Raw genomic sequence first — 21,164 nt, 5'->3', positions numbered from 1 at the left:
ACTGGGGGAGTAGCTGCTCTGAGTTTGTGGAGTATGCTGCTGGCCTGTTCTCTAGACCAGATTGGTCAGGCAATATAAATGGTCCTGGGGGATGCAGAGTCTAATCTAGGGGTAGAGGGGAGGCACTTTGCAGCACTGAGATGCCCCTTGGGGTTAAGCCTGTGTTAGCAGCTTGCTTTGGCTTTGTTTAGGCCAATTTCCAGCGTGCTTACTCTGGGATAAATGTGTGCAACCTTCCGCAGTGGTTTGACCCTGAAGGCTTGAGTGGGTGTGTGGGGGCTGAGCCCCTGCCTTCCAGGGAACGCTCTGCTAGGTGTCAGGGCTGTGCTGCACGTGCTGCCTCTTCTCCTTCCTGAGCAGCACTGGAGCCATAAGGGGCTGCCAGTGGTGGGTGGGAGGCTGGTCCTGGTCTGCTCTGGAGTGTGGGCTGGGAACTTTCCAGGCAGCCTGCCTGGCTAAAGGCCTTTTCAACTGCTGCAGGCACAGGCATCTCTTGTGGGGCTCACTGGATACAAAATAATGCCTTGAAAAGCCTAGAAAAACAACTGGAGAGAGACAGCTGCTCTACCAGACCTGGCATTGCATGTCACCGCTGGTATTTGTGTATTGCCTGCTATAAAGCTGTCCCCTGCCTTGAGACTGTTCCCTTTCAACAAAATTTCTAGTACTTTTTTAGAGTATAGCTGTAGCAGACTGCTGTTTTGTATTGATTAGTACTGTATCCACATGTTGGTGGATCAGCTGGCAATGAAGGCATTGCCCAGACCAATGGACAAACAGATCTTAGTCCCATTTGCTGGCACATGCAGAGCTGTTTGTGTTTGCTGTGTCAGTTGCGGGAGCACAGATGATAGCCTATCTGGCATAAACCTGCTGGGACAAAGCTTCCTTCAAAAAAAACCAACCAAACAAACAAAAACAACAACAACAAAAAAAAAAAAAAAAAAAAAAAAACCAAAAAAAAAACCCAAAAAAAACCAAAAAAAACCCCTGGAACACACCTGAAGCAACAGAGTGAACTTACTGTGCCAAAATGAAATGCTGAATCAGTCTATCTCCAGCCTGGTAGCAGGCACCCAAGGCCTGGATGTGAGCTTGCAGGTCCACTAAACATCAGCCCTTTAACTTGTAAGAGTGCCAAGACTCTCTAGAGAAGATAATTCATGAATCAGCTATGGAGGCCCTGCTTTGTTTTGCTCAGGGGTTCTTTTTGAGGCTTGGAAACAGAAGTCTCAGCTGAACTAGATAGCTCACCACCTCACCTGTGAGGCTGCAATATAATCCCGGCCTGCCCTTTGCCTATTGCCATCAGTCTGGTCTTCAAAGCTTCTGTGCAATCCCTTTTCCCACCTGCTGTGCTGAGAGATGTGATGGAGTAGGGGGACTTGAATGCCACCCTGATATTCCAAGTACACCGACTCAATGCTTGAAGTTTTCCCTTCTGTAGCTGCCTGAGTAAGCTGAAGGGTATGGCCAGCAGGAAGCCCTGTGGTGTTACAGAGTCCTGAGTAAGTTTTATAGGTGGAAATCACTTAGCCCTGGTGCCTCTGCTGACTCAAGGTTGCTGGCATTTATCTTGGGCAGTTTTCCCCACCCCTTAAAATGACTGCAGTAGTTGCCCAGTCAGGTAGGATCCCTGGGATCCTACAGGGTTGCAATCTGATCCAGGACTTTGTCTAAAGGAAAATGTACATTTTCCTGCTAACCATGAGAACCCCTGTGCAGGTGGAAAGATCGGAGAGATCTGTAACAGAAATGCTTAAAAATACATAGGGAGCCTGCCTTATTTCCTTAACTTTTATAGCTCTTTCTGAGCATGCGTTCCAGCGCAAAGTAGCATACTCCCTTTGGAATTATTACTGGCAGAGGAATGATACTGCCAAGATGTTTGTTCTGAGAAAACAGCAGCACAAACGTGGAAAAGATTAAAATGGATATGTTTATGTAAAAATCATCTTAAAGTGGGTGCATGTGGCTGAAAACTTGGGGAAATCACATCAGAGCACATAATGTTTATTTTGATTAAATAAATAAAGGAAATGAGAGAGCCTCTTGTGTTAAGCCAAGCTCTAGAATAGCCTGTTGCCTGGCTGCAGCAAAATGGAGGGACTCCACTGGGGTCTAGCTAGGAAGGACAGGTGGGAAGGGGATGAGAGGTGCAGGGGCCGGGATGCTGGCGGGGAAAGAGGTGGTGCAGGTGTGGCGGCAGCGAGGGGCAGACGCTGTACCACGACGCGGGGGGGACGCAGCAGGTGGGCCGGGGGGTCACAAAGGGGGTGGCGGGTGTCCCGCGTGTCCCTGTCAGGGTCGCTGCTGTGCCGCCGCGGGCTGCGCGCATGCGTCGCTCCTCCGCGCCGCTGGGTGGGGGGGGGGCGTGCCCTCGCTCCCGCTGAGGGGCGGGCGACCCGCTTTCCCTCCGCCTCGTGCTCGTCAGCCGCTGGCGGCGCGGGTTTTAAAACCGCGATGGCTGACCCTCTCCGCCGTTCGGCGAGGCGGGCGGCAGGCACAGCGGCTGAAAGGCGCGCCTGCGGCCGGGGTGCGCTTTGCGGGGTTTGATAGTGGGTCTTGGGAGTCGCCCTGGGGCAGACTTCGGGCTGTTGAAGGAGGAGGGAGTGCTGGGCAGCCGCCTCAGAAGTGCGCTCGGTGTTTCGGTGGAATTTCTGAGGGAAGAGCTGAGGTAGTTCGGAGGGGACAGAGTGAGCTTCACGGGGAGAAAGCTGAAGTAACTTAGGAGGGACAGAAAGGGGACATTGTGGGGGTAAAATCTGAGGTAGTCTGTAGGGGGCAGAATGACCATTTTGGAGGGAAAAGCTGAGGTAAATTAAGGGGGACCGAGGTGGTATTTTTGACAGAAAACCCGAGGTAATTTAGATGAAACAAAATGACCTTTTTTGGAGGGGCAGATCTAGGGCACTTTGGGGGGGGAAATGACCATTTCTGAGGGAAAGTCAGCCATAACTCACAGAAGACAGAAGCATCATTTTTGACAGAAAATCTGGCATAGTTTAGAGGGGGCAGAGGTGACATTTTTAGCTGAAAATCTGGGGTAGTTTAGACGGGATTAAAGAAACCTTTTTGTGGGAAAATCTGAGGTAATCTAGAGGGGACAGAGGGATTTTGGAGGGAATAGCTGAGGTGATTTAGAGGGAACCCACCAGACTGTTATTATGGAAAATCTGAGGCACCTCAGAATGGACAGGGTAAGCATTATCAAGGGAAAGGCTTAGGTTTTTTAAGGGGGACAGAAACAGTATTTTCGACAGGCAAGGTTAAGGTAACTGAGAGGATAGGGAAAGCTATAGGGGAGAGCTCCATCGTTTATCAGAGTAATATGAGGATAGCACGGGGTAAGCATGTTTGAGAACAACATCTGAAGTACCTTGGGAAGACGTTGGCAGCAGTTTTGTGGGAGAAGCTCTGATGTTGCAAGATGGCGAAAGTAGTGGAAAGGATGAAGGCCATGTTGAATGAGCATTTTTTATTTGTGTAGTTGTTCTGGCACTAGGCAATAAGGTGCAGGACAGATGAAAAGATGGTCATGGAGAGGGATTTTCTTAAAAAAAACTCATTCAAATAGGGATTGACTCAAAATAATACCTTAACGATGGTATTTTCCATTATGTAGAGTTCTGAAGCCGAGATCCAACAGAAATTCATAGACGTAAACTTCCTGGAGGAAGGGAGAAGAAGGATCAACCAATACTTGATGGTAAGTTCAGCAAGAGGTATACCTGCAGTGAATGGACTAGGCAACTGGAGAGAGAATGTGGCTGGGAAAGAAAGGAGAAGTGGATGCATGAAGCAAAAATTGCACTTGATATTGGTTGAACAGGGAACACAAAAATAAAAGACTAGTACTCTAAGAGACAGTACTTCCTCAGGTGTAGCAGTTAAGAGTTGGTGCTTTTCAGGCCTAACTGTGCCCTCCTTTTGCCGTCTTACTCCTTCCGCTGCCCAGGGAGAGTGGCAACCCTGTAAGGAGGGTGAGAGCCACCGTCTCCACACCCGAGGGGGAAATGGAGCTCTCTGGACCCCAAGCCCGCCCTGTAAGCAGGGGAGGGCTTTTTCCCCGCGCCCCCCTCCTCTGGCCCCGGTGGCTTTCTGCCTGCTGGCGGCCTGGCCAGCGTGACCCCCCTGGATTTGGGGCATGCGACAGCATTTGCCCTTTGGGCACCCGTGAAACCCCTTGGCATGTTGAGGCTCCTCTGGCCTCCATGCAGCCCAGGGGGCAGGTCTGAGGCTCTCCTCTCCTGCTTGGGGGTAGGGATGGCTCCCCAGAGCTTGACTGCACAGAGCTCGCTCTCTCTTCTGGGAAGTTCTCTTTGTGTGTCCTTGTCTTTGTCGGGGTGAGTGAGCGAGTGAGCTTGTCCTTTAGGCCCCTGTTAAAATCGCTGCAGCTTAGCTTAGCTTAGTTTAAACTTCCCAGGAGGGAAAGAAGGGCTCTGTGCAGCAGTGGGGGGTCGCCTCTGCGCCTGCGAGTGGAGGGAGAGTCCGGGCTTGCCCCTTCTTTCTAAGGATGGAGTGAAGCTGCCTAGTCGTAGCGCGGGCAGCACGACCTGCCTGTAGTCCGGGCCTGGGTCTCTGCCTGCCTGGCTGCCTGTCCTGCTGGCGACCTGGCCAGCGTGACAGCCCTGTACTCGGGGCGTGTGTCACGAGCCGTGGAGCCCTCTGTCCCCAGGAGCAGCCCGCCCTCCCTGTAAGCAGGGCTGGGGAGGCTGCCCTAGCCAGGCACCAGGAGCGAGCCCTCCCTCGCCCTTTAGAGGGTGCAGGTTGAGGAAGCGCTGTGCCAGAGGGCGCAGTCCTGCCTTTGGCGCTGCTTTTGGCTGGGGCGACCTCCCCGCAGTTGGGGTCGAGGTCGCTCCCTGGGCTCCTGAAGACATGGTGTTGTGCTGCAGCAGGACAGCCAGCCTGTAACTGGGGCGCAGGTCGGAGCCTCGGTCTCCGTGGGGCTTGTTGGGAGTGTGTGCCGAGCCGAGGGGGACTGCCCTTAAGTAGGGTTGTGCGTGCCCCCTGCGCTCGGTGGGAGGTGCTTGGAGGGACCCCCTGTAATCAGGCGGGTATCTCTGGCCCCGGCCTTTCAGAGGCGTGGGGCCGGGCGTGTGCCCTCCCTGTCCTCGGGGCTGGGGACCTGGCCTTTGGCTGTGAAGCTCCACTGCCTTGCTGTCGAGTCTTGTTCCTGTTGCTGTGGGGGAAGGCTGAGCTCTCTGGCTCCCTGGGTGTTGACCTGCCTGTAATCAGGGTGCAGGTCTGGGAGCCTTTGTGCTCAGCTGGCAGCCTGTGTGGGGTGACCGCCCCGTTAGCAGGGTGCGGGTCAGGGTGCCCCTGAATCGGAGAGAAGGAGCCTCCGTGGGCCTTTGGGACCAGGGCTGCCCTGTAAGTGAAGGCCCGGCCGGTGCCCCGGAGTCCCGGGCGCTTTGCAGTCCAGGCAGCGGCTTGAGCCACCTGTAAGCAGGGGTGCAGCCTCTTTGGCCGCTGCTTTGCATGCCCAGCTGGATTTGCCCAGGGTGCCCGCCTCCAAGCCCAGCTCCAGCACCGGCGGGAACTCTGCTGTGTGTTGCTTTGGTGAGACAAGCTGAAGTAGAAGGGTTTTGCGGAGGTGGGGGCTCTGCGGGCAGGTGGGTGCTAGCCGGGTGGTGCCTTGGGGAGCTCCCTCGGGGGGTGTAGGGATCCCCGTTTCCTTCAGGTGGAGGAGTTGGTGCTTTTCAGGCCTAACTGTGTCCTCCTTCCTTGGCAGCAGCTGGCGGAGAAGAAAGAAGAGGCGTCGTGTGGAGCGGCGAGGCAAGAGTGAGCGAGAAGAGGAGCGGCGTCGGGCTGAAGAGGGGATACAAAAAGTTTTTCTCATATGGTGTGATTGTCATTAGTTACTCCAGTGCAGGGAGTTTCTCTTAAGAGCTTCCTTTGCAGGTTGTTTCTGCACACACATGCAGCTGTGGGGAATGGAGTGTCGCAGTGTAATGGTGGGTTTTTTCTCTGGCAGAACTATTCTTTTAGGCTGTTTGCCATCCTTTAGATTAGAGATTTTGCGGTGATTTTGTTTCTCAATATGTTTGCTTTTATTGCATTATCTTCCCAGGGGAGGAAGCGTCTGGATCTCAGCATCCGGAAAAACATTGTCCTTCTCTCCATTAACAGTATTTGTGACTTCCATTTTTGCCATTACTCGGTGTTCTGGGTCCTCAATGAAATGCTTTATCAAACTCTGTGTTATACCTCTAGTAATTTTCATACCGAATGTTTTTGTTACTGATGGTCATAAGTTTGTATTAAATGTTGTTTTTTTGTTTTTTGTTTTTTGTTTTTTGTTTTTTTACCTTTGTAATAGTGGTTGCAGTTATTGTTGTCATGAGGTTGTTGTGTATTTGTCCTGGGTGCTTCTTTGTGGGATCTCTGGTATCATGAAGTGGTGTTCAATTAAGTGGCATTGCAGTACTACAGTTGACATTTTATTTGGCAGAGTTCTGGGACAGCTGGTGGGTGGCCAGAGGCACAGCAGTCCCTCTCCAACTCGTGTGCGGGGCCTGGCCCCACTCGCCAAGCTGCTGGGCAGCTTGTCTGTCCTGGAAGTGGTTCTCCCTGTGGGGGGAGTTCCTGTCCCCAGTGTAGCAGAGGTTTTGCTTGAACAAGAGGATGCACAAATTCCTGTCAACATAAAAAAAAAGGTAGCGCTGCTCCACTTGGGGTTATGTATTTATGTATGTGTTTTATTCTGCACTTGCTTGTAGATAGCTCTCAAAGCCTATACTCACAGAAATACTAGAGCAGAGAAGTGGGCAGTGAAGGGATGGGGAGTTTGTGGGGCTGCACGGTGGTACTGCAGTATTTTGGGGGTTTGGAGCGGTGGTTTGCAAGAGCTTGGCTGCACACACTAAAAGGCAGGTGAGGTTCTGCAACTTTGACAGTGTCGCAGCCTGTTGCCAGGTGGTTTGTTTACAGAAAAATATGAAGGTGTGCATTTAACATACCAGATATTGTTAAATTGTTAGAAGTAATGCACAGGTTAATAAACCATGTAAATTATCTTAAAAGAATAGGAGAGTAAGTTAATTGTAATCAAATGCTGGCTGGTGAGATCCTGAACTCTATTAGGAATAAATGTTTAGCTAAGTGGTTTGTAGCTTCTGATTCTGAACATGCTCAAGCTATCTGAAGCCACGCAGAGAGATTTCTTCAGTAAATATAGGTGGGGGGGGCGTTTACTTTTTTCTAATAAAGACATTTAAAAGTTGCAGAGGTTTATTCTTCATGTGTTGCCTTGTTTATTTCTAGTAATGGTACATGGCTATACAGTTCATCTGTCAGTACCTGAGAAAAGGGCCTCTAAACAGAGCAGCTATGCTTGTCCCAAGCATCTGGTGTCCCTGCCTTGCCCTGGAAAATACGAAGGGTTTGGAATAAACCTGCTGTTCTGTGAGAGTGATAGCTTTGATGTCATCCTCCTGGAGAGGGGTTTTGGTGTCACTTAAAGGAGTAAATTGGCAGCTATTGCAATATTGAAGTGGGATCTCAGAAAGAGCAGTTGGTGCAGAACAGACAGCACTGCCCAGCGTGGCTGTGGTACCCATTGTACTTTTCTCCATGGGGGTCTCACCAGTGATGTCCTCCTTTCAAGCTGGTTTTTTTCGATGCTTGTGGTTACAGAGCAGACAGTAATTACCACCTGTGCTCTTGTCCCTTGATGAAGTCCTCAAAGTGAGAAGGGTGCTCTTCTGTTTCTCATTATGTACGTTGTGCTACTAGGCCAAACTTCAAACGTACCAGAAATGGAATGGCCTCAGCTTGTTCAGTTACCGATCTTTTAGATAAAGCAGTAATACCTCTGAAAGATGACAAGATCATGATGGGGACCTAATCTTTCCAACATGCAAACCAAAACTGCATTTAAGGTTTATCTTCCTAGGGAAATGGTGGTGATAGTGTGAAACTTAAAAAAGATTTTGCTGTCAACTTATGCTTGTAAATGACAAAGTGCACTCAATACAAAAGGCGGTCCTCAGATTTGACTATGGAGGAAATACCTTTTATTGACATTTTTCAGAAGAATTCAAAGTTCATCTTGGAGTTGGTTTCCTAAGTTTAAGGTTACTAACAGCATTATATGAATTATGCTTATGCGAAATCTCCAACTAAACTTTCCCCAAAACTGTCTGCTATTGATAATTCAGCTCCAGAGACTTGAGCTCTTTCAGTACAGGCAATGTTCTCAAAAGGATACTTTGTGAGGACAGCTGGGGCCCATTTAACACTGTTTGTCAGAACATGAGAGTTCTAGCCTCTCTGATGAAAGGCAGGCCCTTTAGACACAGACTCCTTTAGTCTGCTTTAGCACCTTAGACGTGAAGCAAGCCTGTAGCTGGGCAAAATCCCATCATGTCTTGTACCTCCTTCCACTTCTCTCTCTTTGGTTAAGTGCTGAATTACAAAGGCTGTGCTGCTCCTGGCCTGCAGGGCCAGAGCCCTGGCTGAGCGTTGCTTTTCCCTGGCAGAACCCCACTTTTGAGCAAACTTTGGCTTCCTGCAAGTGCCTGTTGTTGGTGCTCCAAAGATGTAGAAACGCCTGGGGAGGATCTCAATGAGAGCTGTTGTATTACAGGGCAAGAGGCTCATGCTGGGCTAAGGCTGGGTCCTCTTGCCTGCCTTGAGTGACAGTAGGATGGAAAAAGCCCAAGGCAACAGCATTTTCAGACATTTGATGTTGTACCACTGTTAGAAACAATCTTCTGTGCTATAGCATAAATGAAGTGATTGCGACTGTTTGCTGGAGGGCTACTGACTGCTGTCTTGGTGCTTGTAGTAACTCAATGAGTATATTGAAAAGCACTCACACCAGCATAGTTCTTTAGTGGGTACCTGGGTAACTCCTCCACTGGTACAATCAAGATTTTTTCTTTCCTTTTCATTTCTAACTTTTACCCATGGCTTTGGGTTTCTCTTTACAAAAGCTCAGTGATTTTTTTTTGATTGTGCTGTCTTTATCTGCAATCTGTCTCCTAGAGACTAGTATTTCAAATCAGAGGGTTGGCCTGGACAAAAAAAAAAGGAAGGAATTTCTTCAGGAGATGTTTTTCTGTGGCAAACTGATGCACAGAAGTAGGCGGTTGACCCACTTCCTGTCCCTGAAGGAGACTGTAGAAGAGATGGGGACCAGCGACTCAGGCTTCCTAGCTCTGCTGCAAGAGCCCAGAAACACAAGGTTCTCCAGCCTCCTAAGCAAGCAGAAGCAGACAACAATGGGTAAAAAGCTGCCTGGGAAGCCCTTGAAAAATCCCACTCTGCTCCAAACAATTTGTCATTATGGACTGGGAGGAATCGCTGAGTGACTAAGTACAGCGCAAGTCTAGTTGCGCAGCCAGATGTGGCTGGAGGGGTGCTGGTGTTTGTGGCTCAATGCTGAGAAGAAGGGTAATGCAGAGAGCAGGGCTTGCCAAGTGCCTCTGAGGAGAGCTGGCGTCAGGCTCTGGGCTGGCAGTGCTGTCTCCCGCTTTGCCCAGGTGCTTGGGTGTCCTTTGGGGCTGAAGGACTAAGGAGGGGCGCTGGCTGCGCAGGGGGAAGCCCTTCCTCACTCAGTCTGGGTACATGCTCCCATTGTCCCCGCTAACAATGGGGGAGATGAGCGAGTGCTGGAGCTGATGACACAAACCCAAGTGCAGGGAGCAGCTGGCTGGCTGCTAAAGGGAAGCACTGTGTGTGCTGTAGCCACAGCCCCTGCCCTTCCAGTGCTGCCAGGGTGAGAGCCAGGCCTCCTGGCAGTCTCCAGCCTCGATGTAGGACTGAGCTCTGTTCTGTGCCTGAAAGGGGCAAACCTGCCTGCCTTTATTTAACCTGTTTCTCTCCAGCGTGAGGAGCTTCCTCACTGGCTTGGAGCACAGGGGCGACCCTGCAGCCACCTGCTTCCAGCGGCTCTTCTTCTGGAGAACTATCCGCAGGAACCCATGTGGTGAGAGTTAACTGCCCTGGCCTGATGGTTTCTTCCTAAATAAGGAATGCTAATAAACAGTTTCCATTCCTTAAGGCCCAGGAGGTAGGAGGAGAAAATTCAGGGAAGCTATTTCCATTTTCTGTAGCTTGCATTATTCATCTCTCCTGAGAAAGAGGAGAAAGCTAGGCTGGGGGTGGGGAGCAGAAGCAGTGCTGTGCTCTACGCCCCTTTCTCTGTCCAGCATCTTCCCAGGAGGCCCCTAGGAGCTGCTTCTTTCCAACACAGGTAAATTTTTCCAAAACTAAGGGGTTTAAAGTTGCTCCGGCAATCGGCTGCCTGCCTGGGGCTTCTAATGCTGCACAACCTGGCATCAGCGCCCGTAGGTAGTCCCCTTGATTGCCACCTTAAGGGGGGTGGAGGGTGGTGGTGTGTCACAGGGTAAGGTGTTTAGCAGGTGGAGGAGGAGAGTTTTACCATCTGAAGTGGTATCTTTTCCCAATTCTAACTCTCTGTCCATGTTAACTCTCATATGAAGAGCCCATGGGATGTGGCAGTATTGCAAAGAGGTTGAATACAGGTCCCCTGGCTACTCACCCTGCAGGTAAGAGACATAGATTTGCAAACTCTGAGCTAGGAGCTGAGTTATTTGCCAAACCTGCTTGGTTTAGTTGGCAGCGATGTTTCTCCTTCCCCCAGGGACAAGTCTTCCTCTAAGCTCAGCAGAGATCATGGTGCAGAAAGCAGCTTTCCCATCTCAGTAGCTGTGTGGGAAAAAACCTAGCCCCTGCCAAGCACCATCAGGCTGCCTCGCTGGCTGCAATGGGAGGCAGTGAGGAGGAGGCTGGAGCAAGGCAGCCAAGCACCACTCCCACTCAGTCTGGGGAGCAGATGGAGCAAGCTGATAGCTCCGTGCCTCGGTCAACCCCCTCTTCCAGGCTGAGTTGGCTCCTAGTGTCCTGGCTGGCTCCCACAAGGATTTCCAAGCCTCTTGCAGGAAGATTTTAGCGGCCCTGGGCAGGAAGGGCTAGAGGCAGATGGAGATGGTCACCCACTCTTCCAGATGGACACCGGACTGCAAGAATTGCTCTGCTCTGGTTGGGCAGGAGAGCTGCACTGCTGGGATCTTGCCTGGTGGCTCCTGGATCTCAGTAGGGTGGAAAGGCAGCAGCATCAGATGAAGCAGGGATTTACTATGGGGGGATCCTACACTCCAGTGAATACTCGCTGCTGGCAGCCTCCCAGAGAAGCATCCCTTCAAGGCAAGCTACCACAACAAGCAAGAGGGCATAACATCACCATTCTGGGGCACTCTTGCGTGACTGGGTGTGAGCACAGAGCCAGGACTTCCTGCTAGCCAGAGCGTGCAGACAAACAGAGAGGAACAGAGGGAAAGGAGGGATGTTCCTGCGTACGTGTCAGTGCAGGGAATGGAGCTTATTCCTCATTGGCACTTCCTAGCCCTGGATCACTCACTGTTAGACTGAGGTCTGAGGTCTCTGGGGCTTCTCTGTACCCAGGACACAGGCATAAAACAGGTAGAGGCTACCACAGAGGAGCCCTGCACACTGCAGGCAAACCACCCTGGCAGAGCTGAGGCTTTGTGCCAGCCAGCCATCTCCTCTGCTAGGCTAACATGGCTGCTTGAAGCACAGCAGACCCCAGGCCAGTGCGGCAGCAGGAGCCCTGCCTGCCCCTGTTTTCCGTGGCTGTGTGCTGCATGCAGGAAGGAGGGGAGCAGAGTCTCCTCCACCCCAGCTCTGTGCAGCGGTGCCACAAAGCCCAGGGGCTTCATATCTGGGCCATGCTACATATAGCATCCGTGGGGCCTCGCTGGGCTCCCAGGGGCCATTTTGTCTCTTCAATCAAGGGCAAAGCTTTTCTGCAGCCTCCCTTTCTTGTCCCTCAAAGATGGGGTGGGAAGGGCCTGGGTTTGGCTTAGTGCGGTGAGAAGCATGAATCCTCTGCAGCCCTCCTGTCAGCTGGAGCTCTGGGGCCTGGCCAACCAGCCAGGCAAAGTGGGGATGTGCAGGGGCAGGTGCTGCGTTACGAGGCAGGTGAGCATTTCTGTCAGTCAAGCCTAGAGCTGCGATCTTTGCCAAATCGATAATACTGATTCTCGGATGCCCTCCCTTACTCCTCCATCCCGTAACTCCCCAGCTCTAATAGCCTTGGAGAGGATGCCAGGGGTCTCTCCCCAGGAGTGCTGCTCCCAGCTCCTCTTGGCCATGATCTCATGTCTCCTCTCCCCAGCAATTAGCAGTGGGGGGACCAAATGGTTGCTGGTAGGGACCGGCTGCTGCGTGGGCATCCTGCTGTCACGTTTTGAGCAGGACCCAGAGTGTACTGCTGTGCAGTGATTCATGAGCAGGAGGGAGAAGCAGAGACACTCTCTCTTCTTCCCGCGTTTGGGGGTAGGCTGAGGGCAGGGGAGAGATGTTGTTCTTGGGAAGGATGTGTACCCACCTTTCTCTTAGAAGAAGGGCATCCCCTGCAGCAAGACGTCCTTGGGGCAAGGCCAGGTTTTAATTGCTGCAGCAGCACCAGACACCCGAGTCATGGTCCCCCTCAGTGCCTCTGCTCCCAGCCTGCCTCCTGCAGTTACTGGGGTCGGTCCTTGAGCTACCAGGAATAGTGATGCCTCTGACACACTCCAGTAGAGCAGAAAGACTCCCCACATGCCCTGGCTTTCTCTCCAGACAGGAGGTAGGGGCAGTTCAGCTGATCTGAGCTCCTAGCAGAGCTGTCTGTGCCCTGCCTCTGCCTGCTTGTCCGTCTGTCCTGCTACATCGACCCATGTCTGCTGGTATCTGCGCTGCTGTGCTGCACTGTGACTGGCTACCTCCTTGCCCCTGTTTATGCCTGGCTGTCTGTCTCTCTGTCTGACACATGCCACTGTAAACGCTGCCTGTCCCCCCTCTCCATTTGTCTGTCTGTCACTGTTAGATTTTCTCTTCCCCCCCCTTTTCCTTTGGCCGCTATCTGGAGGCCTCTGCATTACGTACAACTTGGGGACTGATTTTCTCTGGTTTATGGATAGCAGCCAGACTGCAATCTGCAGTGAAGGGACTATCCAGCTGGAGAACCTCTGCAAGGAGCCTTCTGCAAATACCTAGGCAAGACGCTCCCTGCTAGCACTGCCCAGAAACTGCACAATCATGCCTGCCTCCACAGCACCACCAGCCAGAGATTTAAAGGGAGCTGAAATCTCTTGCAACGGGACTTGGGCATCCGCATGCCTCCAAAAGCTAGTCCTTCAAGCTTGAATTCCCTGGTTGCCTATGCTCACATAGCTGGGGGTGAGGGTGGGGACGTGGGGGAGACACAGCTTGTGGAGATGTGGAGCTAGATGTACAAGGGACCCGCGTGCGTGTGCGTACGTGCGTGCACGTGGTTGTGTGTGCTGCCCCACATCACAGCTGTGTTTGGATGCAGACCTTGTGCTTGCATTCATTTTTTGCACCCTGACAACATGGCAACACACTTCTTGTGTGTGTTTGCGTTGCATCGATCTGCTTCCAGTCATCTTAGTGGTTGCTTTCTGTGTCAGTCTGCCATGCCTTTAATCCCATCCTTAGCCAGCACGGTCAGTCTGTACCATCCTGGGTCACCACTGTAGTTGTGTTGATGTGCACATGCAGCTGTGTATGACCCCACAGCCTGTCTTCATTCGATACCCAGCTGCCATAACAGATAGGGTCAGGCCTTTCCGCTCCTCATGACAGCACACTGGGAACCCTGCTGCACACTCCCTGGGCGTCATGGGCCCCCCGCCAGCCTGGATGTCCATCCCAGTTTGGGGGGGCTCACGTAGCGAGCAAGCAGGCAGAGCCAGGGTTTTGTAGAATTAGCAAAACCCCTCTGCACAGCCAGCTTGCAAAACCTCAGCACTCAAATGTCACCTGGGATCAGGTTCTGCTGGAGGAGATATGACTTTTCGTATCAACTTTCACAGCACCATCCCTTTTTTGCAGAGCCCAGCCAGGACATGTGGGAGGAGGTGAGGACAGGGCAGGCTATCCTGCATGCCTCTGCTCCTTCCTGGGGTGCCTTGGGACCCAAACTCCCAGGGAGAGCAGCTCCCTGATGCTGCCCTCCTCTCCTGTTATCTCCAGCTTGCCTAAAAGCAGGGAAAAGGTCTTTCGCCAGGCTGCTTTCTGGGTCCAAAGATATTTTGCCTGTGCAGAGGCAGCTCTGCTTAGCCCCTTCCCAACCACATGGCGATGGGAGCTTGTGGGGAGCAAGCCCTTCATTGTGTCCTCACTGCCACCAGCCCTGGGCCTAAAACTTAAGGCTTGTGGCCAGTGCCACCACAGATGGAGCTTCAGTTGCGTCCCCTGCCATTCCCGCCACCATTTCCCATGCAGAAGGGACTTGCGTTCCATGGGTCTTTGGTGACTTGGTGCAGGCTGGCCTCGTCGGACACCTGAGCCCTACTCATTTGGGCAGGGGGAATACCTCCCCCTTCCTCAGCAAAGCCCAAGCTAATTGCTTTCCACTTCCGAAGCACCCTCCTCTTCCAGCAAAACAACTCCCACGTTGCCGAGGAGGATGAGGGTTGGCAGCTCTTCTGTGAAATGTGATGTTCCCATAGCAATGGGGATCTGTCGCCCTTTCCAGCCTGCAGAAAGAGGGGAACCGGGGCGGGGGGGGGGGGGGGGGGGGGGGGAAGGGGTCCGAACGGGGCCCCCTGCACCGGTGCGCGTCCCGGCCGGGCCAGGCTGAGGGGCCGCCCCGGCGGTACCCCCCCTGCCCCCCCCCCCGCCCAAGGGGGCTTCCTTCCTCCCCAGCCCCCCTCACCCCACCTGGCGCCCCGGCCTTGGCCCGACCCCCCCCGGGGGCCGGGGCGGCCGCAGCCCGGGGCGGGGGCGGGAGCGGGAGCAGGCCCGCAGAGGCAGGGTCCCCCTCCCCCCCCCGCGCCCCCCCCCCCCCGGCGCCGCAGGGCCGGGGGCCGAGCCTGCGTGACGCCGCCCGGCCCTGATTTGCTGGGGCCGCCCGCCCGGCCCTTCCCAAACTGCGGGAGCGCCGCGCCGCCCACAGCCCCGCCGGGCAGCAGCGCGGGCAGCACCGGACAGCGCCGGCAGCCCCGCGGGCGGCAGCGCGGGCAGCACCGGACAGCGCCGGGCAGGTAGGTAGGCACGGCCTGGCAACCCCCGCCAGCTCCGGCCCGGGCGTCTCCGCCGCCCCGCTCGGCTCTGCCGTGCCGCGGACCGGGCGGCCCCGCGGGAAGGACCCCGCCGGCGGAGCATCGGTGGCCGGGAGGGGCGGCGGGGGCGGGGGGGGGGAGCGCGGCCCGTCGCTGGCGCCGCCGCCCGGGGAAGGCGGAGGGAGGGGGGCGACGGCGCGGGGAGGGTCGGCAGCCCCCGGGCGTGGCGGCGTGCGGGGCCGAGGTAGCCTCTCGCCCCTGCTCGGGATGCTCTGCCCGCCGGGGAGAGGCTGGTTCCGGAGGGCGGCGGTCACCGAGGGAGACGCTCTGCGGTTTTTTCGCATTGATGCTGGTGCCCCTCAACACACCCACACGCCCACCCGCACCCCCCCCCCACACCCCACACCACACCCCCCCGCCCCGAGGATCGGGACTGCGGCATTCCTCCCTGGGCACGCCTGTGCGCGCGCCCGCCAGCCTCGCCCCGCGCCGCCGGCTCCCACGCGCTGCCACACGCGTGCCCGCTCCCTGCAGGGTGGGCGGGGGGGGGGGGGGGGGGACACGGGACGGACAGGCAGCTCGCAGGGCCCGGGCAGAGGCGTCGCCCGTCTCGCTCTTCCTTGCGCGGGTGGCGCAGCCGGCAGCCCCCATGCACCCCCCTTTTGCTGGCAGCCCCCCCACCCCACCCCCGAGCGCAGCCGGGTTCCTGGGGCTCTCGGTTTCTCCCAGCCCATCGGTCTGGCTTTCTTCTTCCCCGACGCCCCCCCCCCCCCCCCCGCCTCCATCCCCGACGCCCCCCCCCCCCCCCCCGCCTCCATCCCCGCAGCCTGTTTGTCACCCTTAGCTTGTCACGGTGACGGGCACAGAGGTACCAACATGGCGTGGCCCCGAGCAGGTGGTAGAGACGGAAAGCCTTGCTCTGCAAGAGCTGGAGTCGCTCCGATGGTGCCCTCCTCGAGAGTCCTGTCCCTACGCAAAGCCCCCGGGATCACGCCGGAGCGAGAGTTAGCTGGCTAGCTCTGCTCCCGGCACTGCTGTGAGGAGGAGAGGAAGGGTGCGAGGGAGCCAAGGGCTCCCAAACCCAGAGCCTAGACGATCTGAGTGCTTTTGCACATAGACAGGAGGAATTCCCCCTTTCTGGGAGCTTATTTGCACTGATTTTCTGGAGGAAAGCCTGGCTGTGACCTAGATAGGGACATTCAGAGGGGTGGGTCAGAGCTGAGAAATGACAACGCAAGGGACAGGGGCCAGTTTCTAGGAACCCAGAGGAGACTTCCTCCATCGTGCCTCTGCCCCTGTTTGCAACCTCTTGGTTGTCAAGACTAAACAGAAGGGAATTTTTCTTCTTAGCCAGGGTTCGGGGCTGCAGATACAGAGATCTTTCACAGCTTCAGAGTGAGCAAATGGTTTTGGTATTTCCTCCTAGAATGTTGTATAAAAGACCCAAAAAATGCTAAAAACAAAAATCCAGCTGGCTGCGGTGCAGGCAATTCCTAGCTTTTCCCTGAATTCTTAGCCAGGCTCAGAGGGAGCAAACTGGGGGTCTGCTGTCCCCTCTGCCAGCCTGGAGTCCCAAAGGGGTGATAATTTACCTCCCCCTCCTGGACCTGGCCCCACATCCCCAGCCTGGAGGACCGACTGCAGGCGCTCAGTGTGTCCTTCAGCCCTGGTGTCTGCTTTGCTGCTCCCCCACCCTCTCCCTCCATTCCGCATATCTGCGGCTGGATTCCCTATGCGGCTGCTTGGCTGAGCTGCAAACCTGTAATTGATTCCTTTCAGCTGGATTGGACTGTCAGCAGCCCTGGGGTTTTGATGGCACATCTGCAGGCCCCTTACCCACACAGACCAGGAGGCAGCCTGAAGAGAGACAGGCACCGGGCCAGGGACCCAGAGGGTGGACTCTGCCACCCCAAAACCCTTCCACGCTGTGGCCAGCCAGGCTCGGCTCAGCCCCTGGAGACGTGGTGCCATCCTTTGGCAGTCTTGGCTCCCTGTCCAGCTGCCGTGTCCCTCCTTCTCGCTGCTCTTGGCCCCTTTCCCTCACTGCATCGCAATGAGTCATCTTTGCTGAGCTCACCCGCTGGAGCCGCAAGGGAGCTGGCAGGCCTGGCGCCTGCCGGCGCTGAGGGAGGGTCGTGAGACACAGCCCTCCGGCCATGATGCGTAGTCACCAGGGCACATCCTGATTTCTCCTGCCCATCCTTTGACTGGGCACCCAGTCTGGGCACAGGGTAAGAAGGAGGGGAAGGCAGCGCACGCAGGCTTCGCTGCAGGCAACTGCAGGTCTGTGCCACGCTCATTTCATGTCTGGCGTGGGGGAGCCAGACAGGGAAAAGAGAGCTTGGCTGGCATTGCCTGGGGATACGGAAAGGTGATGCTGGCCAGACACGCAGTGCCCGATTCTCTAGCTCGTTGCCGGGCCAGCCGGTCCCTGTGCAGTGAATCATGATGAGGAGCAGGCTATAGAGCATCATTTGTGTGAGAAGAGGCAGCCTGCCCACCTGTGCCACGTGTGCCCATGTCTGCACCACCGAGTGCCTGCATCTGTGCGCTGGGGCAACGGCCTGGCTAACCGCCTCTCTCTCTCCCTGCCCAGGCTCCCCTCTCAGTGACAGCCGCCACTGGGCACCTCAGCAGAGAGATGAACCCCACCGTCGGCATCGCTGTCATCCTGACAGGTACAGCTGGCAGACGTGCGTCCCCTCCCTGCTCTCCAGTGAGCTCAGCCCAGAGCAGCCAGGCAAGGGCCAGGAGGCTGCATGGGCATCCCCAGTGCTTGCTGTTCCCTGTCCAACCCCTGCTTGCCTCTCCCAGTCCTCCAGGCTGCCCACTGCCAGATGATCAAGGACCTGAGTGCCTGCTTGCTGGGCCAGAGCCTCCGGGTGGACTGCCGTTATGAGAACAAAACCAGCAACCCCTTGACCTATGAGTTCAGCATCACCAAGGACAACAGGAAGCACGTCATCCACAGCACCATCAGCGTTTCCGAGAACATCTACCGGAGCCGAGCCAATGTCACCATGCACAAGAACCTGGTGTGCCTCTACCTGCAGAGCTTCACCACTAGCGATGAGGGTGTCTACATGTGCGAGCTGAAGGCCACCAACGACTACACCGGCAACCAGATAAAGAACATCACTGTCATCAAAGGTGAGACAGGCAGCGGAACCTGGTCTCTCTCCCTCCTTCTCAGCTGCTCCTTGGCTTGGCAGGGCCAGCAGAGAAATCCACAACCCCCTATGGTATCCCCAAACCCTCCCTGAGCGCCATAAATGTTTCCCAACCCTTACATGCCCTTCCTACTGCAAGCAGAGCAGTCAGCCCCACAGATGGCCTCGCTCTGCCCCATCTCAGACTGCTTACCCCTGCCTTTCTCGGGCCCTGCCTCGGGTCCATTGCCCAGGTGTCCTCCCATAGGTGATGCTTCACAGTCAGTCCCAGCAGAGGGAACAAGTCTGCTGGTGAAGGACTGAAGGTGTATGTGGTCCAGAGCAGGAGCGCAGTGGAGATTTTCCATGCATCCCACAGGAGCAGTCCTCCAGCTGCAGAGCCTTTCGTCTTACCTGGTGCCCATCCCCTTGTCACCTCGGTCAGGCACAGGCAGGGTTATGCTTTCCAGGGTCTCTGTGCCCCCAAAAGTTTTGCCGCTACATGGGCACAAGGTGAGAGGAGAAACAAGCAAGGGGCCAGGATAAGACTTGCTGCATTTCTGTGGCAGAGAAAAGGCAAGAAGCCGAGTCCCAGCACCCCTTATAACACCCAGCCTGATCTCTGTTCCCAAGGGATTTCATTGTGGCTCTTCTCTCCCTCCCTGTTCCCTCTCCTCACAGACAAACTGGAGAAATGTGCCGGCTTCAGCCTCTTGATCCAGAACACTTCGTGGCTCCTGCTGCTTCTCCTTTCCCTGCCTCTCCTGCAAGCCGTGGACTTCGTGTCCCTGTGAAAGGAAAAGCGCACACACACACACACACGCACACACTCACGCACGCACACACCGAATACCCCAGCAAACCCACCTCCCCCGCCAGAACGCAGCCCTTGGAAAGAGAAGCTGAACCGTTTGGAACAAGTGAAACCTCTCTGTGTTATCTCTATATAGCCGTATATCTAACGCTAACCACCGTCCTGTGCCGAGACCCACCATCACACGCACACATGCCCTGCTCCGAAGCATGGTGGCTCCGCTAGGCAGCATTGCTTCTCCCATCGCACCTCCCCGCTCGGTAGGCTGACTGGTTTGCGCATGCTGGGAGCACTGGAGCCTCAGCCCCGCACAGCCCGCTTCTCCCATCCCTTTAACTTTTGGGGTTTGCCTGTTCTCAACTGGGGAAAGACAGCTGGATTAGCAGGTAAGAGAGAGAAATGATGCGAGAGCGTGCGGAGGGGTCCCTGTGCTGGGTGCTGTGCCCACAGCCCTTGGAGGAGAGGGGGCTGCCAGCATCCCCAACCTGCCCTGCCCACTAGCCAGGTGACCTCCTGATTTCTCAGCCTGCTCCTCTCATCCTGAGTCACCCCGAGTTGCCGTGATTGGGAGGGGGCACGAGGCAAGTTGTGTCTCAGAGCAAGCAGGGAAGACACAGAGGGAGCAGGGGAGGCACGGGATGATGCTGGGCCTGGCCAGGCTGGGAGGAGAGAGGGAAGCAGGTCTAGGAGACGCCCGTCAAATGCCCCTGCCTCCTTTGGGCTCTTTTCGGGCCCTGGGAGGGGGCTCACTGCAAATGTGCTTTGGCAACAAGTTTTTCCTAATCTGTTTTTTACAGCTGAGGTGGAAGGGAGGCCTCCTCCAGACATCATCTGGTACCTTTGGGCTGCCCAAGCCCGGGACACCACTTGCTCTCCCTGGGGACCAGCCCTTAGCTGTGACGAGAGAATTGCTGCCAACACCCGCTCACAGTGGAGGCAAGCAGAGCCTCTCTGAGCTAGCCACAGCCCTGCCTTCGCCCCTGCTCCCCTCCCTGAGGTGCCCGGAGCTGAATCCGGGCAGGCTGGTGGGGAGGGGGCTCCCCTGCGGGAGTGTGACCCCAAGGTCTCTGCAGGGACTCCTCTGCACTGTCACCCTGTCTTCCCCGAGGAAACATCTGGGGGCCCCGATCCTTCCTCATGGCACACCTCCCAGTACCTGGCCCTGCTTAGGCTGAGCTGCCTTCCTCCAGCACAGTCTTCCTCCGGTCCCACCATGCCGCTGGGAAGAGCCCATGTGCCCCCTCCCTTCTCCCTCCTCCCTTTCAGCATTTTCTTGTCTCCATTTAAGAGCAGAAAAGGGCCTAAGGGCAGCCCAGCTCTTGGCCACCACCTCAGTAAGGCCAGGACCTTCCCAGGGGTCGGCAAGAGTGGGGAGAGGGACGCCGAGCACAGCCCACATCCCGCCAGCCCAGGCCTGCCCCGATGCCCCACGGGACGCGGAGGAGCCGGTGGGCTGCTGCCCCGGCCCCCCCCGAAACCTGGCAGCTCCCGGGCAAGGAGCAGCCCAGACGGCCATGGGGAGAGAGACCAGAGGGCTGGCCCTGCTGCACCCTTGCTCAGGGGAGGGCACGGGGGCAGAGGAAGATGCAGGCAGGAGCATCCGGGTCCATGGGGCGAGCCCCAGCCCCGATGAGCTACCCGTGCAGCCTGGGCTGTGCCGCCACGGCTGAGAGCAGTTCACAGCAGCTGCTCCCCACTCCTTCCTCTTCTCCGGACACCGCAAGCTGCCTCCTACCCCCATGCCGGTTCCCTGCCCATCCCTGCCTGCTTGCTTGCTGTCTAGTGCTGCTGAGGCCGTATATAGCTGAGGTCTGGCTGCGCCCAGCTCCCTGGGCTTGCTGGTGAGCGCCGGGGCAGGCGCAGAGCCCAGCCTGCAGAGCGTGGATGCGTCTCGAGTCTCATTTTTTTGTGAACATTTGTAGTTGTTTCCACAGCTTGTCGTAAAAAAAACTCTGTTAAGGGGGAAAAAAAAGAACCCTACGAAAAGCAACAACAAAAAAACCTATCCTCCAGGAGTGTTCCTCCGTCTGCACAATAAAACCCTAGGTTGTGTGTTGGAGCCACGGCCACCCGTGTGTGCGGCGGTGGGGCGAGGGGCTGTGGCGGGGCTGGGCTCCAGCCTGCGGTGAGGGCAGGGACAGC

At 55.8% G+C, this 21,164-nt stretch overlaps 1 protein-coding gene across 2 annotated transcripts; it reads left to right on the top strand.

Moving 5' to 3' along the window:
• Positions 1–14,911: 14,911 nt before the first annotated feature.
• On the top strand, positions 14,912–21,081 carry THY1 (Thy-1 cell surface antigen). 2 transcript variants are annotated; one of them, XM_030022778.1, is made up of 4 exons: positions 14,912–15,041; positions 17,656–17,737; positions 17,874–18,209; positions 18,890–21,081. In XM_030022778.1, the coding sequence occupies exons 2-4, from the start codon at positions 17,701–17,703 to the stop codon at positions 19,000–19,002; spliced, it is 486 nt and encodes a 161-aa protein (XP_029878638.1). In that variant the 5' UTR covers positions 14,912–15,041; positions 17,656–17,700; the 3' UTR covers positions 19,003–21,081. The 2 variants fall into 2 exon arrangements, with proteins under 2 accessions (XP_029878638.1, XP_029878639.1); XM_030022779.2 differs by having other exon boundaries at positions 14,928–15,045.
• The last annotated feature ends 83 nt before the right edge of the window (positions 21,082–21,164 follow it).

The sequence above is a fragment of the Aquila chrysaetos genome, chromosome 8 (genome assembly GCF_900496995.4).
Source record: "Aquila chrysaetos chrysaetos chromosome 8, bAquChr1.4, whole genome shotgun sequence".
Classification (NCBI taxonomy): Eukaryota; Metazoa; Chordata; class Aves; order Accipitriformes; family Accipitridae; genus Aquila; species Aquila chrysaetos.
The sequence above is the reverse complement of the archived record's forward strand: the minus strand, read 5'-3'. Positions and strand labels throughout refer to the sequence as shown.

Excerpts from the sequence above, each read along its gene's own strand:
- THY1 (XM_030022778.1), top strand. The coding sequence starts at position 17,701 with ATGAACCCCACCGTCGGCATCGCTGTCATCCTGACAG. Across the intron at positions 17,738-17,873 it reads CATCGCTGTCATCCTGACAG|TCCTCCAGGCTGCCCACTGC; the intron begins GTACAGCTGGCA and ends TGCCTCTCCCAG. Across the intron at positions 18,210-18,889 it reads GAACATCACTGTCATCAAAG|ACAAACTGGAGAAATGTGCC; the intron begins GTGAGACAGGCA and ends CTCTCCTCACAG.